General features: G+C 35.6%; 1 protein-coding gene across 1 annotated transcript in view; it reads left to right on the plus strand.

Moving 5' to 3' along the window:
- Positions 1-15,551, plus strand: part of Megf8 (multiple EGF like domains 8) — a 120,947-nt gene that overhangs the window by 50,903 nt on the left and 54,493 nt on the right. The window contains exons 10-18 of the mRNA XM_083138404.1: positions 1,862-2,077; positions 2,695-2,901; positions 3,805-4,097; positions 6,246-6,360; positions 6,907-7,165; positions 9,826-10,039; positions 10,937-11,128; positions 12,617-12,793; positions 13,699-13,890. Coding sequence (XP_082994530.1) covers positions 1,862-2,077; positions 2,695-2,901; positions 3,805-4,097; positions 6,246-6,360; positions 6,907-7,165; positions 9,826-10,039; positions 10,937-11,128; positions 12,617-12,793; positions 13,699-13,890 — 1,865 coding nt within the window. The remainder of the gene's footprint in view (positions 1-1,861; positions 2,078-2,694; positions 2,902-3,804; positions 4,098-6,245; positions 6,361-6,906; positions 7,166-9,825; positions 10,040-10,936; positions 11,129-12,616; positions 12,794-13,698; positions 13,891-15,551) is intronic.

Raw genomic sequence — 15,551 nt, forward strand, 5'->3', positions numbered from 1 at the left:
GATTTGAGGCTGGGTGAGGGCCAGAAGCACTTTATGCAGGGACAATTGAATTGTTGTTTCAAGTCCACTTTATGCACAGAAAGGCTAATCGAGACTGGACCTACAGTTTTAACAGTTTAAAGTGGGATCCCAACCACGGTATCGGACCCAGGACCTCTTGATTACAAGGCGATGACGCAAGAACTACTCCCATCAAGGAGTGCAGGGACAAGGCCACAAAAATTCCAACCTTAGTGGGTGGGCCCTGGGGAATCAAACCTGGGTCTCTTGTGTGGCAGTCAGATGTCCTACCAACTAGACACACCGCGACTCCACCAGTTGAAAGAAAATAGGTAAATATTAGAGATGGTATCAGTTCGTTGGTTGACTGGGTATCAGTATGTTTACCAATAAATTCACCAATGTAATATTTTTATAAATATTCTATAATTTGATTCAACAATTCATACTATTGTTGTGAATTTTAAAAAAATATGCACTTCTTTGGCAGAACTTATCAGGGTTATCTGCTCATTCACATTGATTAAAGAAGTGGATATATCATACAGATTTTTCATGAAATGTTTTTTTTTTATGTCAGAGTGGTTTGTTATGAGATATCAGTTCTTATTGGTATTATGATTACAAGCCAGTCTCTACGGCAGAGTGGTTAGTGTATCATGCTATGATATCAGGAACTGTAGGCGAGCAATGAGTGTGCATGCGTTCCATAATTTACTTCATCAATTCATTCCTACCATCACAGTTAAGCTATTTTACTCTATTTGATGTAAAATAAACAAAATAGACCTGATTACACCTGCAGGTTCATTACAAGGAAGATGCACACACATTAAACAAATATAATGTAATTGATCTTCAACTTCAGATACCTCATGAAAAATTCATATTGCTACGTTACATAACAGAATATCCATCAACATATTTATAAATAAATGCATCATGCTTATTCATACATGTAAATATGAGCACATTATACTCAAAACATACATACACATCCAATAGCCATATTACACGTAGTTACCTGTGTAGAAAGCTCCGATGTGATTGCCACATGAGAGGTTTAGGAGCTAATCTGTTCAGAAAGTAGATTGTTGTATTGCATTGCCTTTTCAATAGAAGTACCCTAGTGAGGCGGCCAGAACTTACTGCTCAAAGAGAGCTGCATGGCAAGATGATGCATTTAATACACTAGGGTTCCTGGACATGTTCATTTTCCTGTTCAACAATTGATCAGAGCTTTCTATGTGAAAAGTGTTGCCAAACTGATTAGGCTAGCAGACTGCTTTGGTAAGTCCATGTTTATGTTTCTGTTATCACCTAATTTTCCAGTGCAAATCACACCTATATTACTTTGACAAATAAGCCACAAATTATATTAATGCAATCAATATACATAGTTACACTAACTACACCTTGTCATGCCAACTCTGTAATATTAAAAAAAATTGAAGTCTTTAACACTGATACTCTGTATTTCTTCATGCCCTTTACATCACTATCAGGGTCCGCATGCAATACAGCAATAATAATTTATTTGTCTTGTATTTTGTAGCATAATGCTGAGAGAGAAGGATTTTTCATAACATTTGTTGCAAGAATCAATTATTATTAATTTCCTATTAGAGAATATTAGTTCAAAATTTAAATTATTAACTTCTCATTCTATTCCTGTGCCCCTTTTTTTTATCAGTCTTCATTATTTGATTATTTGTTAATAATGCTTACACCTATCAGCCAATGGAAACCTTCAAAACTGTTCCAGTTGCAACATCAGTATTTGTGACAAACAGTTAAGGATTGATTTTTATTGTATATATATTTTTTTATTCATGTACATTTATATTTTGAATTCTTTCAGGTGAGTATAAATAATGCTACTTCTGGGGAATTCAGATATCCACAGCATTCCATAGGACATGGAGACATGTCATCAGCAGGGGATTACGTAGCTCGCTTACTTGGATTCTTGCATGTGCCAAAGATGTGGGAACATTCTTCAGAGTCCTTGATCATGTGTACAAGTTACTCAAATGCTGTGCTAAAATTATCTTCAGACAGCACTATGGCAGGCTTGGTAAGTATTTTGCAGTTATGTTGCCTTGATCAATTTATTTTGTATCTCTTATTACTACCAAATGGCATGTTCATGAGAGAAATGCTTGCAAACATAAAGTTTGCAGATATAAGAAAATTCCCCGTGCATATTGCACCATGCCATGAAGGCACATTAGGGGGATGTGGGGGTTGCGGCCCAAACATTCTCGACCTGAGCCATTTTGGATGTGTTATGATGAGCACCATGTTCTGACCACCTTTACCCCTCAGGTACCAATTTATTTCAGGCTGGGTTAACTCCAGAGTCGCTTTATACAGGAACAAGCTGAATAAATTCTGGCATTAGATCATCCACCCTGGGAATCGAACCTGGGTCTCCCATGTGGCAGTCAGACACCCTACTGACTAGACCACCAGATATATGTGAATAATATGTTATGTGTGTGTGTTTGCGTGTGTGCATGATTCTGTGTTGTATTATTTTCTGCAACTCAACCACTCCACAAATAAGTGTAGCATGCGATTTGTTCCAGACAGTGTTGTGCTAATTTTTGCTACCAAAGTTGCAGTGTGTGTATCCTTTTGCTTTTCTGCTCTTGTTTTACATAGTTATATTTCTTACACTTTCATGTATAGTTGCAGGTTGCTGTAGCAAACCATACTTCAGAGGTTGAACCATGCGTCTTTGCAGAAAAACCTTCAGGCATTAAAGTTGTTTTGAAGCCAGGAAGTTATTTAGTAGACTTTGAATCACGCAAACCCCTGACTTCAAGCCCTTCAATCACCAAGGCATCTTCAAAAATGCAATTGCAGCATGTTGGTGAACATGGAAGTAAACCAGAGGTATGTTATATGTAATCTTTAAAATTACTTCTTAACATGTAACTGACAACTACATGTTGATGCACAACATTACAAATGAAAATGTGCACTTCAGGGCCAGTTACTTACCCTTGCTAATCCAGAGTCTCAATTGTTTGGCCTCCTCTGATGGGGTTACCCTTCCTTTGGATAATCTAATGCAATTGCATGACTAGCGTGCCATCATTGAGCGAGCATCTTCATTAACTCTTAGTTGCCAGGCTTTTCTCCACAGTATGAGCCTCAACACCAAAGGCTGTTTTCAATATGAAATTTGAAGTTATGTACTACTCTAAATAATTTTATTTCTTAAACTAATGATAGTAGAGTCACAAGTGATACTACTTCTTGGAATAAGATAAGAAGAAAAAGGAAATTTTGCAACACCCAAGACTTTAGGGTTGTAAATATTGCCGACGTATTTGCATAGTAAAGTATACATATTTGGTTTAAGTAAATTTTCCAAATATCATACAAAAGTATGAGTCTCGATCTTGATTTACAACTTTGGAAGTCTCATTCTCAGTATCATCTAAGCAAATATCAAAGGGTGATATGGTTAGGCCAGCGATACGAAGCAGTGCAAAGCTGAAACTACCAAATTGTCTCATTTCATTATCTAAGTGTTAAAGCAGACAACAATCTGTAACATGTTTGGAAGTAACTGCAGTGAGATGAATAACTGAGACAGTATGGTGCAGACAGATCATGCTTTTTTGTTAACCATTATCATATGTTTTGTCTCTTTATTTGTTGTATTTTAAATACAGTACATCATACATTATATGTGTGTCATTAAATTTAATGAAGAATTAAACTAAAGCATTTTTTGCATTCATTATCACTAATATATTTTTACTTTCAATTATCTGTTTGTTTTTCCAGATCTTTTCCTTTGAATATCTGGAACCTTACAGAAATGGGTCATGCAGTCTGTATACTAACTGTCTTCAGTGTTTAGCAGATTCACTCTGTGGATGGTGTGAAATAAATAATAAATGTTTCAAAAGGTCAGAAAATGAAAAAGATGTGTGCACAGATGGTGAAGAGTGGCACTACTTAACACTGCTGCCGTCCGGTTGTTCCAATTGTTCTAACTTCATCACGTGTACAACCTGTGTTCAGAGTAATCTCTGTGAATGGTGGACAGAGGATGATCGTTGCACTAGAAAAGGAAGGTTAGTGTGTCTTTATTTTATTATAGGACAATAGCATTAGGCACTATGTTATTAGGGAGCCTCAAGAAAGTATTCATGTGATGTCATTGATATTTTAGTGTATTTTGGGCATTGTTCGTATTTTGTTAATTTGAATGTTTGCAAGATAAGTTACAAGAAGGAATATAGTCTTTTTAAAATTTGTTAAAATTATTAGTCCTTCATGGCATGATCAAAATATTATAATAGTTTAAGTTTGGAAAAGTTCTGGGAACTAGGACCAAATGTCACCAGATGAATAAAAGTCATTTTCAAAACAAGATTTATTGTATAATTTTGTAATACCAAATAATTAATGCACATCTCTCCACGTAAGCACCAAATGGATATTTTTAGATACCGTATTAATGCATGTGTACAAATCAAAAAATAAAATTTAAAATAAATATCAAATACTTGATATTTATTCAACTTATTTTTTTCTTATTCATGGTGAATATTAAATTTGGAAGCATTTGAATTCTACACTTTTAAGCTTACAAAACACATGAATCAAAAGAAGAAAAATTGGAAGAAGCATGGAATTGTAAAGTTCTTATTTTTAAAGCCAAACTTTCGACTTAATATCTGATGTGTAGATCCAGTTACTGTAACAATTACCTACTATTTCTGCTGTGCTTTTTTCCTTTTTCTTTCATTTTTAATATGCATTGACAGTTTTGGCATCTGATATTAAACTGTATCTCCTTCACTTTAAGATTTCTTAGAGAATTCATTACTAGTTTAGATATGAAATAGTAGGGAAGGGACCGATTAATCGGTACTCTATCGGTATCAACCGATATAGGCATATTGGTTACCGATTATTTTACCGATTCGATATATCGATAAATATCTGATAATTTAGTGCAAAATTCTGCCATTTTGTATTTTTGCCATTCTGTAATTTTTATGGATAATTTCCATGCCCTACTTTCTAAGAAAGTAAATGTCTAAATATGCAATTTCTTTTGCACTGCAGTCACCTTGAAACACACATTTATTAAGGAGGTCAATGAACCTTTCAGGTTCTTTAAGGACCATTTCTAATTTTACATCGGATTGGTTATCGGTATCGGTAAATTTTATATTGGTACTTTATCGGTATTGGCCAAAATGTCATCGGCCCATCCCTATGAAATACATATTGAATGAAAGGCTAGAAGTGCCAGTATTTTTTTAAAAAAATGTGAAGGAAGGAGGAAGCATTCACCAGAACACGGCAAATCTTTAAATTTTAGTCGCCACAGGCTGCATCTTAAGTCGTAGGTGAAAGACAGTGGAAACAGAAGTCTTCCATTTCTGTCATATTTTACCATGTCAGAAAATTTATAGATTTCCAGTTTTCTAATGAGTGTTTATTTCATTCACATTTATATATGAAGGGTTTGACTGTTGAATGGTGGATGGGATGGAAAATGTCAGAAATATGTGGCTTAGATCAGAGGAGTCTGTATAGGTGTGGATTGACATGGAGTGGCCAGGTTGAGTCCAGAGTCTATGTTGGCATATCCGCATTTCGGAAGGGGTGTGTTGCCTGACAGAGGTAGTTTGTAGATAGTGGCCACTCAGAAACCGTTATTAAAGTTAGTGTTTTATGGTTGTTGTTCTGTTGGCAAAAGTGAAATCTGATTTTGTGGTAGATCAGCGGTGAATGAAGATTCTGAGGTTCAAGCAAGGGGGATGAGCAGGTTTCAGTTTTCACTCACATAAAACCAACACAGATCTGGCAGATGAAAATGTTTATCAGGCTTGAGGAGTGGAAATTATCTTTGGATGAAGTTGACCACAGCATGTGAATATTTACATTTGTTTGGCTACACTGCAGTATGATCCCATCTTTTTTTCTCATTTGAACATGTAGCCAGGCTACAAAGTATAATAAATGTTAATTTTGTGTGGTAAGTGTTTACTGTTTCCTTACTTGTACACAACACACACACACACACACAGCGAGAAAGAGAGAAATAATCATATCTGTGATAAAATAACTGGAAACAATGTAAAAGATATATATATAAGAAAATGTTGCAACTAATTTCTTTACTCAGAAGTTATTGTGTCATATTTATCTCAGTTAGTTATTTTGGTTCAAGAATGAACACAGGTCATATGTGATATCTTTTGCAGGTCTCCTGAAGCTGTGACCAATGTTTCGGTATGCCCTGTTCCATGTTATGAGAGGGAGACTTGTTCTCAGTGTCTTGGTGGTGAAGGGCGTTGTGTTTGGTGTGAAGCTACACAGGTAATTTGTACATGTATTTGATAGGCCTTTATAGTTTATATACTTCATGAGTTACTTTGGAAGTTATTTTTTGAATTGGAAATGGGATAAATTGAATGATACAATTGAAAGTGGATACAAAATCAATCAGATTAAGAACTTATGAAATATATTTATGACTACACGATATTAAGTACAAATAACAATATATTTATGTCATCAGTTACCAACAGTGTAAGTGTCGGAATGAATTTGTTCAAATCTTATCATGCGATGTCTAGTGAAGAATAACTATTTTAACTCCATCTTTGTTATTACTCACCTGATGCAGAATGTTTGAAATAGTTGAAATATTATGTGAAATGTACAGAAATAATAATAAAACAAAGTATTTGTAAGATATTTATCATTTGATGTGAATTATATTTAGTTTGGTAAATGTTGTATGTAATTATATTATATTTTTATGTGTGAATGTGTATCCTTTATATCTATATTCTTGCAAGAAGACAAGGAAAATATGAAGGTGCGAAGATTGTATTAACTTTTTCATCTTCTCGGTTACAGGAGTGCTTCCTCTTTTCTGTATACACCTCAGAATATCAGTTTGGAGTGTGTCGAGAATGGCTAGACCAAAACTATTACAGCAGACCTGTGTCTCAACAAGTGGCTCCACCAGTGTTGCAGCCAGACCAGTGCAAAATCTGTGATCGCCATGCTAATTGTTCCAGTTGCCTTCAGACCCTGGGCTGTGGCTGGTGCTTCAGCAAAGAAAATCCCACACTTGGGATTTGTGTTAAAGGTGACTTCAGCAAACCATTTGCAGGTAGGCAGACCAGCTAATTAAATGTAATCTACCACTCTTTATCTCCCTATTATTGGCACACATTTCAGACAAATAAATTGTCGAGATTTTGATACAAAAATGAAGCAAAGTGGCATTTCAGTGTTAAAATGGCATATAAAATCCCAAATTAGATTATTGAACAATTATAGTTATTACACAAGATAAAAAACATTCTGTTCTAATAACACATTCCAAAACTTCAGGTGTGCGAAATACAAGAAAATAAAAACCCTAAGGTTCTCTGGTTTCATGATAGTACTGTATGCAGAAAATCTATATTTGGACAGAGAGCTCAAAAAGCTCTCATAACATTTAATGAGAAATCAAAATACTTTATATCTGAAACTAAGCTGATACTAGTGCATATCTTCTATTGGTTCCATCAAACATGCATGCTTGGACATTTCTCAGCAATTGAAATTAAGCTATGAGGGGATGCGAAAAAATGATTTTACCCTCACCATGTTGTAAGTAGGCAATTGACCTGTAATTTTACACAATTGTAGGTTGGTATCTTCAAAATATGTGCACCTCTGTTTTTGTTGTGTTAAATACTATTACACCAGAGTTAGAGCCATGACAAAGGAGAAGGTGTCATGTCACAATATGGTTCCTCCTCCTTCAAGGAAACTAAGCAAACAATCCACATAGAGAAGTTGCTGTGTGGGGCTAGGAATGCTCATTATATGAGATTATAAAACAATGTAAACAGAAATTCAGGTGCAATTGCAATGGTCTACAGGGTGATCCAAGAGAAGGTTGTCCATTAACAGCTACAGAAACAAGTGTGGTGGCAAAAGATGAGCATCTGGTGTGTGATGACGGATGTGTAGCACTAATAGAAGGTCTGTTTACAATACATAGCATTACATCTTACACACGAGTAAAGGTGATTGAATGGTGAATTTCCAGGTTGCTGATCCCTTTCCAAATGCAGCAGTGTGTGGAATGGACACAACACATTTGAATCCATACCACAAGAATGAAGGGTTCTTTTAAACTGATTAGTTACCATGGATGAGTGCTGGACATACCTAAATGATCCTGAAACAAAAGAAATGAGCAAAACATGGAAACATGCCTCATCATCCACCCTCAGAAAGGTTGAGGTGGAATAGTCAACCAGCAAGGCCATGTTGTCTGTGTCTTGGGAAAGCAAAAGGTGTAATATTGACAGCTTACTTAAAACAAAGGTCGACAAAAACAGGTATCTATTATAGGAACAGGGTTACAAACTTTACTACTCGTTATCAAGGGTCAAAATTGTTATCAAGGGTCAAAAGACATGGTCTGGTATCCAAAGGCATGTTGCTACTAGCTGACAATGCACCTGCACATTAAGTGGATTAAACAGTGCAATTATGGCTGTGAAACCTGCACCAACACCCATATTTACCGATCTAACATCTTCAGACTTCTTCCTTTTTCCAAATACGAAAGAAAGAGAAAAATTGCAAGGCAGATGTTTCCACAATGGTTGATTGATTGATTTGGTGTTTTAAGTCCTGTTTATGCACAATAAGGCTAATTGGAACTGGACCTACATTTTTAAAGTGGGATCCAAACCACTACGTGCCTCCACCAGGTATCAAACCCGGGACCATTTCCACAATGGTGAGGATGTTATTAGTGCTAGGAGAGCAGGTTTACCTAAAAATCTACAGATTGCTACAAATATGTTATTAAAGTATTGTTCCATAGATGTGATATACCCCTTTAGGTAGATGAAAAAAAGATGAAAGTGGGTGTGGGCCAAATTTCAAGTTCTTAGCACACATTTGTATCCTGGTGAGGGCAGGAACTTTTTGTGCTCCCCTTGTAATGAGTTAAATATGTGAGAACACACAGTACAGTCTATACCAGTATAGAAGAGTTTTGCTATGAAATATAATTTGATACATTTATGTAGTTATTGGAGTATTATTAAGAATATTCCTTTCTAAATGAGCCGATTTTTTTCATCTCAAATGTTCTAGCAGAATTAAATCAATGTTCCAGGATTTTTGCATAACTCACAGAATAATTCAGGCTGGAAAGTGTTATGTCAATAAATAAATGTAAATTTTGTGTGTAATAGTTTTTTCATGTTTTGCACTTGATTTTGTGACATAATATGGTAGAAAAATGAACCTTACACATTTCAGAATCATAAAAAATGAATGTGTGTGTAATTTCATGAAAAACTAAATTTTCATGTCCCTAATCATCATCCTTCACGGTTTCCAACCTCTGCTATGGTTTGCATAGATATGAAGCTTCTCATCTCATTAGTATTTCTTTTTAAATGCTGTATTTCAACTGTATCCAACAGTCATCATTAGGAGATTAAAACAGGATATATTGTCAATATTGTGATTCCACAGTGTGTGCTGAAAGTAGTTGAAGACTTTTAGAAAATTTCTGTTGCTGGATGCACATGTTAATTGCATAATTGCTTTAATTGGTAATCTCTATATTTCCATGAGTTCGGTGTAAATGACCATTTTTAAAGCAAACTATTTTTTTCATTAATTTTGTGACATCAAATCATCTTGGTGAAAGCTTCCTGAGTTATACCCGAAATGTTCCATGCAGAAACTTTAAATTAGTTGTGGTTAGTAGAGATGCAACTTAACGGTAATTTCTCCTTTTCCCATTAGGTTCTTGCTTGTCTGCTGTTAAAGAGAATCTCACAATTTCTGTGGAAGATGATGAATGGGATTGGGCTTATGCAGAATGTCCAGATGTTGACGAGTGTGAACTTGGGCTCCACGATTGTCACAGCAATGCCAAATGTGCAAATACCCATGGGTCTTACATATGCCAATGCAACCGTGGCTTCATTGGAGATGGAAAAAGTGTTTGTAACAAAACGTGAGTATATTTTCACTGTTCTGCTCTACTTGTTATGGATATTAACAGTTTGATGTAGTAACAACTGTGGTAGAAAAGCCATAGAATTTTGTTTCAACTAAATTAACTTGAACCCACTCATCAGGTGTATTTGTGTATAGAGGTAGGGGCTGCAGGTAGTAAAAAAGGAGGACGAACTAGGGCCAGCAGTAAGTAGAAAACTATAATAAATTTAAAGGAGACAGCACATCGAACACCGGAAAATTTTAAAAATTTTGCAGCAGCTGGCTTCACTGTCAGTTGTGGACAAAATGATTCTTGAAGCCTACCAAGCAATAACACATGTTACCAGATGATTACTTCAGGGCATGTAAATTATGTGTTTACTACATCCATAAAAATTATAACAAAGTGGCAAAATATTGATCTAAGTTATTGCTAGTTGGATATTTGTAGATATATCAGATCGGTAAAATTATCAGTAATTTTACCGATACATTGATATGCCTATATTGGCTGATACCAATAGAGTACCAATTAATATGTTCCATCCGTAATTTGGAGTATTTTTATCTTGCATTTCATTTTGAAAAGTGTAGTACATATTTACATTTACTGTGTATGTATTATACTTCTTTAACTGATTTGTTTTACTTCAAAATGGTGCAACATTTTCATGGCACATAAATTTTGAATGCTGAATCAAGTGAAGTGGAGTGGGTTCATTTAAAACTTTATTTTTATTGGAGGGATGTTTTCTTGGTAGTCATTTGATAAAAGGTGATTGTTATTTAAAGAAAAAAAAATCATGACTCAGTGATAGAACTGAAAAAAGAACTTGAATAATAATTTATTTAAGAAAAATCGAAAATGAAAGTGAGTGAGTGTATAATCAGTCTGTATCCCTTACTTTTTTAGTTGTTTTGAAGAATGCATCAATGGGTACTGCTCGGGACCTCCAGATTTTGTCTGTAGGTGCAATTTGGGATGGACTGGCATAGACTGTGCAACCAATTGTGGTTGCAACAATCACTCGACCTGCACCAAAGGAATTGGCATCTGTGATGAGTGTCAAGATTGGTCTGAAGGAGAATTTTGTGAACGTTGCAGGTATGTGTGATCCGTGAAATTCACTATTTTCAAATTTAGAATAAAATTTAACCCTGAATATTGTATGTTTTGTAGAAACCGTGATGAATGACTATTATGCTGGCAGGATACATTGGAACTGTCCCTGGTGCTTCAATTTTTCCCTCTGGTTTTGAAAGCCAGAAAACAGCAGCAATGGGTCTTGATGCATTGACTGCTCATCGCCCAATGAAAAAGCTGCTTGGCAGGCCATGGTTCTCAAAAACACTATGCGCCAAAGAGTTTAGTTTAGTGAAGAAATAGGAATAAAGTGTATAAAGTGGAAGCAAAATATACTTTTGTAAGTTATTCATTAACAGGTAATCAATATTGACATTCTTAGTAAATGCTACAGAGAGGACATATGAAATGGAAACAAATAGATTTTCAGAGCTTGGAATGTTTCATATCAGTTCTACCACATTAATGTCCCAGAGTTTTGCTTTGATATATTTGAAGAATGTATAAGAGATAATCATAATATTAAAATACATGCTATTTTTCATGAGAATCACTTCTGCCATGCAATCTTGATGTAAAAATGTAATAAAAATAAGCATTTTGCATAATTTCGAGGATGTTTGACTCCGTGAAAGTGTTGTGCAGTATTGTGAGACTCCAGAAACATATCACTAGGGACATTGAATTTTCAGTGTTTTTTTTTCTTTCAGGTGTTTTTTTTAAAAAATTAACGTTTTTATTTTAGCATATTTTTCTTCCTAGTAAAGCTAATACTGTACCTTCATTGTGTTTTTAAACTTGTATTTTAAATTGCATGTCACATGGCCTATGCCTATTCATGACGGTTTGATATGTTGGAGACAATTTTTTACGGAAGTATGTAATTTTCCTTTATTTCTTGTGTGACAAATACCGATTGTATGGGGTGATGGTAGGTGACCACTGGATCTCTGCCAAAATTGCACTCTATTATACCACCAATATGTCTGCAGCCTCAGAAGATATGCAAACTAAAGAAATGCCCCCCCCCCCCCCCACTTTCTCTTTCAGCCAGGATACTCACCATAGCGCTCTTAGGGCAATGGTCTTGCCTCCTCTCTTCACACAGTTCTGTTAATTGCACTTTTTTCCTCATTCTTCTATTTCAGCACAGTTTTATGGTTTTTGAATCACCACAAAATGATGGTCCATTACTCAGAATTTAATATTCAACCTAGAGATATTTCCAAACAATAATAATAATAATAATAATGAATTTTACAGCAACACTTTTATGTCATATGCTACGTATGACCACTTCTAGATTTGGCAACACAAGTGAACCATGTGCTCCAGTAGCACATTCTCACCACTGAGTCCTATATATTTAATACTAGCCCCACTGTCTGAAGGTCAGAGCTAAAAATGGTAGGTCTGTTATTGTTCCAGACAAATTCCAGATTTCATTCTGATAAAACTGTTTTTTCCCTCTTCATCAAACTAATGCTGCTTCTGTATTTTTCACTCCAGGGCTGGAAGCTATGGAAATGCAACCTCATTCCAAGGGTGCCATGTCTGTAATTGCAATGAACATGGGAATGCAACAGCTGGTGTATGTGATGAGCATGGTGGGATTTGTTTCTGCCAAGATAACACTGAAGGAGATATGTGTGAAAAATGTAAAAGTGGATTCTATGGAGATCCAAGGTAACTTTTTGTCCTACTCTAAGTGGTATGGGTGTTCTATGTGAGTATCCATTCGTCAATTTCATCATTATCACCCTTTCTCATTGTTGCGATTAGCCAGAAGTGGCACAAAAATGACACTAAACAACAAAAATCAACTTCAACATATTCTATCATCATTGTATACTTTCATTTTAAATTTCATTGCCATTTCCAGCTGATATCTCTCTCTCTCTCTCTCTCTCACTCTCACTCTCACTCTCACTCTCTCTCTCTCTCTCTCTCTCTCTCTCTCTCTCTCTCTCTCACTCACTCACTCACTCACTCACTCACTCACTCACTCTCTCACTCACTCACACTTCCAGGTCTCCCTTGAAGTATTGCAATGTGCCAGAACATTTATTTTACTGCAAAATATACATTGAAAATAGAGTTCTGTAAAAAGTTAGCTAATGTTATTACTACAGGCTAATTATAAAAGAATGTTTTATGATAGATGAACAAGTTGAGAATCAGTGGGTAGGAAAACTTAAAGTTCATGTACTCTGTGAAGATTCACAAACATTCATTCTCAAAGTTTTCAGAGTTTACTTGCGTCAAACAGATTCACAAACATTCAATGTGGGAGCCGCATGTCATGGGATGATAGTCAAGTTCTCGCCCTACATGGGTCAGTATGTGCACACATATATGCTTTTTATAATTGTAGCATTACACTGTTGTAACTGGCAGATTATGTGGCACATAAACAGCATCCTTCACAATCCCAGATTCTGGCTCAGTAGATGTTTTTTTGTGGGCTTCATTGCAAGAATTCTCTGATTTTGTTGACATTTGGAACTCACTAGAAATATTGATTATTTTCTTATGAATAATAGGTGTATTGAAGAAGATGATGTTTTATACATTCTAATATTCTCTTCCAGGGATGGTGGCATGTGCTACTACCAGTGCACTTCAAGAGGCTTGCTGACTGGTTTGCATGGGAAAGGGATAGGCAGTGGACTTTGTGAATTGTCACCATGGCAACTGAGGTTAAAAAGGCCTCCAGGGCGGGATTGTTTGTGGATTATCTCTCCATATAATACACTACAGAAATCTGCAAAGTCACAAGAAAGGTAAACAAGTTTTCATTACATACCACAGTGTACTTTTGTTTTTTGAAAGGATCTTGTATGTGACTTATTTATAAGGTGTACTTGTACTATTGGTTCCTTCGTGTAATATCACCATTTGTGATTTGTCATAAAATGTTATTTTACATTTATATAAGGCTGAGTCAACTCGAAGTAAGCCAACCTTCTCCTGGCATGAATGGTTTCATCCAGTCAAGTGGCATTAGGTGGACAGGTGGCAACGGCCTCTATGCTCATTCTGCACATAGTCATGCAGCAATGCACAGTGGCTCTGAACTTGGTGCATGTTAAACACCAGTCCATCGTGCAATGGAGGCTCCAAATGAGGAACAGAGTGGTGGTGTGATATTTTTCACCATGGAAGGTGTGTCACAACACAAGATTTATCACCATATGTCTGCAATATTCGGCGATCATTGCATGTCATTGGTCACTATGAAACAATGGTGTAAACGATTAAATGAAGGTCATGTCAGCTGCAGAAATGGCCCAACTACCAAGGGAGTTTTATGAGTCTGGTAATGCCTGAGGTGCATATGTCCAATTACTGTATGTGTGTTTCTGTAAGTGTATAGTTCTCTTTCTGGACTGTATAAGAATAAATATACTTGTTTTCCCATATAAAACATTGGCTTGGCTCACTTTTATTTGACTCGCCCTCAAACATAAAATGTAATTTCTGGCACGAGGAGTAAGACTAGGGCTGAGCAACTTGTAATTGATATCAATACTTTCTCCTTCATCACATCACTAGTATTTATAAATTTAAATGTGTCAGGATTCCATTGGAGCTATACTGTATCAGTCTACCCAAGGTTATACTGTAAAATTAGGGCTGAGCTGATACTGATACCAATGTACGGGTTGGGGTATCCATATCAGAAAGTGTAAGAGGTTATTTACCAAAACCAGTGTATACTTTTCTAATGTTTTGATTTGATCTTTCATGGAATCTGCAAAAGTCGCATAACTCTTTCATGGAAAATGTACAAAATTCTAAATTTTCATTTATGGTGTGTGTAAAGACTGTATTTTGTGATTATGTCGGATGTATTTTAATATTCTGATGTAATTTTTTAATATTGTGAATCAAACTGTGGTAAATTGATGCTTATAATTGAGATGAAATACTCGCCCACTAGTATTAACCAATATTTCAGACATCCTTTAATTGTTACAATATTCAAGCATCAGTATTGATATTGATGAAAATCGGTAAGGGTATCAGCATTGGCATATGCATCTGTTGAAAGTGATATCAGCTCAGTTTATTTAAAGTTATCAGATGAGATAATCAGTATATTAATATAGTTGTCATTTAGTCACAAAATATTTTTCCATCCAATACTGGCGTATTAATAAAATTTCCTTGTATGGTTGAGATATCACTGCTGGAAGCTTTACTAAGTTAATATACAATAAAATGTAGATACTTAAAGGTACTTATGATAGTGAGTATTGATTTTAACGAAAACTACGTTTCAGGATTCCACTGATCCCTTCATCAGGTTACCAAACTAGGCCAGTGTAACTACACCTTAGCTCCATCAGATATGACAAGTACTTAGGATTTTATGGCGAGGCTGGGTAGAAAAGAATAAAAGGAACATTTGGTCAGCTGACCCCATGTACGTAAAACTGAC

This window comes from Lepisma saccharinum, chromosome 1 (genome assembly GCF_977018435.1).
Source record: "Lepisma saccharinum chromosome 1, izLepSacc3.1, whole genome shotgun sequence".
NCBI classification, from domain to species: domain Eukaryota; kingdom Metazoa; phylum Arthropoda; class Insecta; order Zygentoma; family Lepismatidae; genus Lepisma; species Lepisma saccharinum.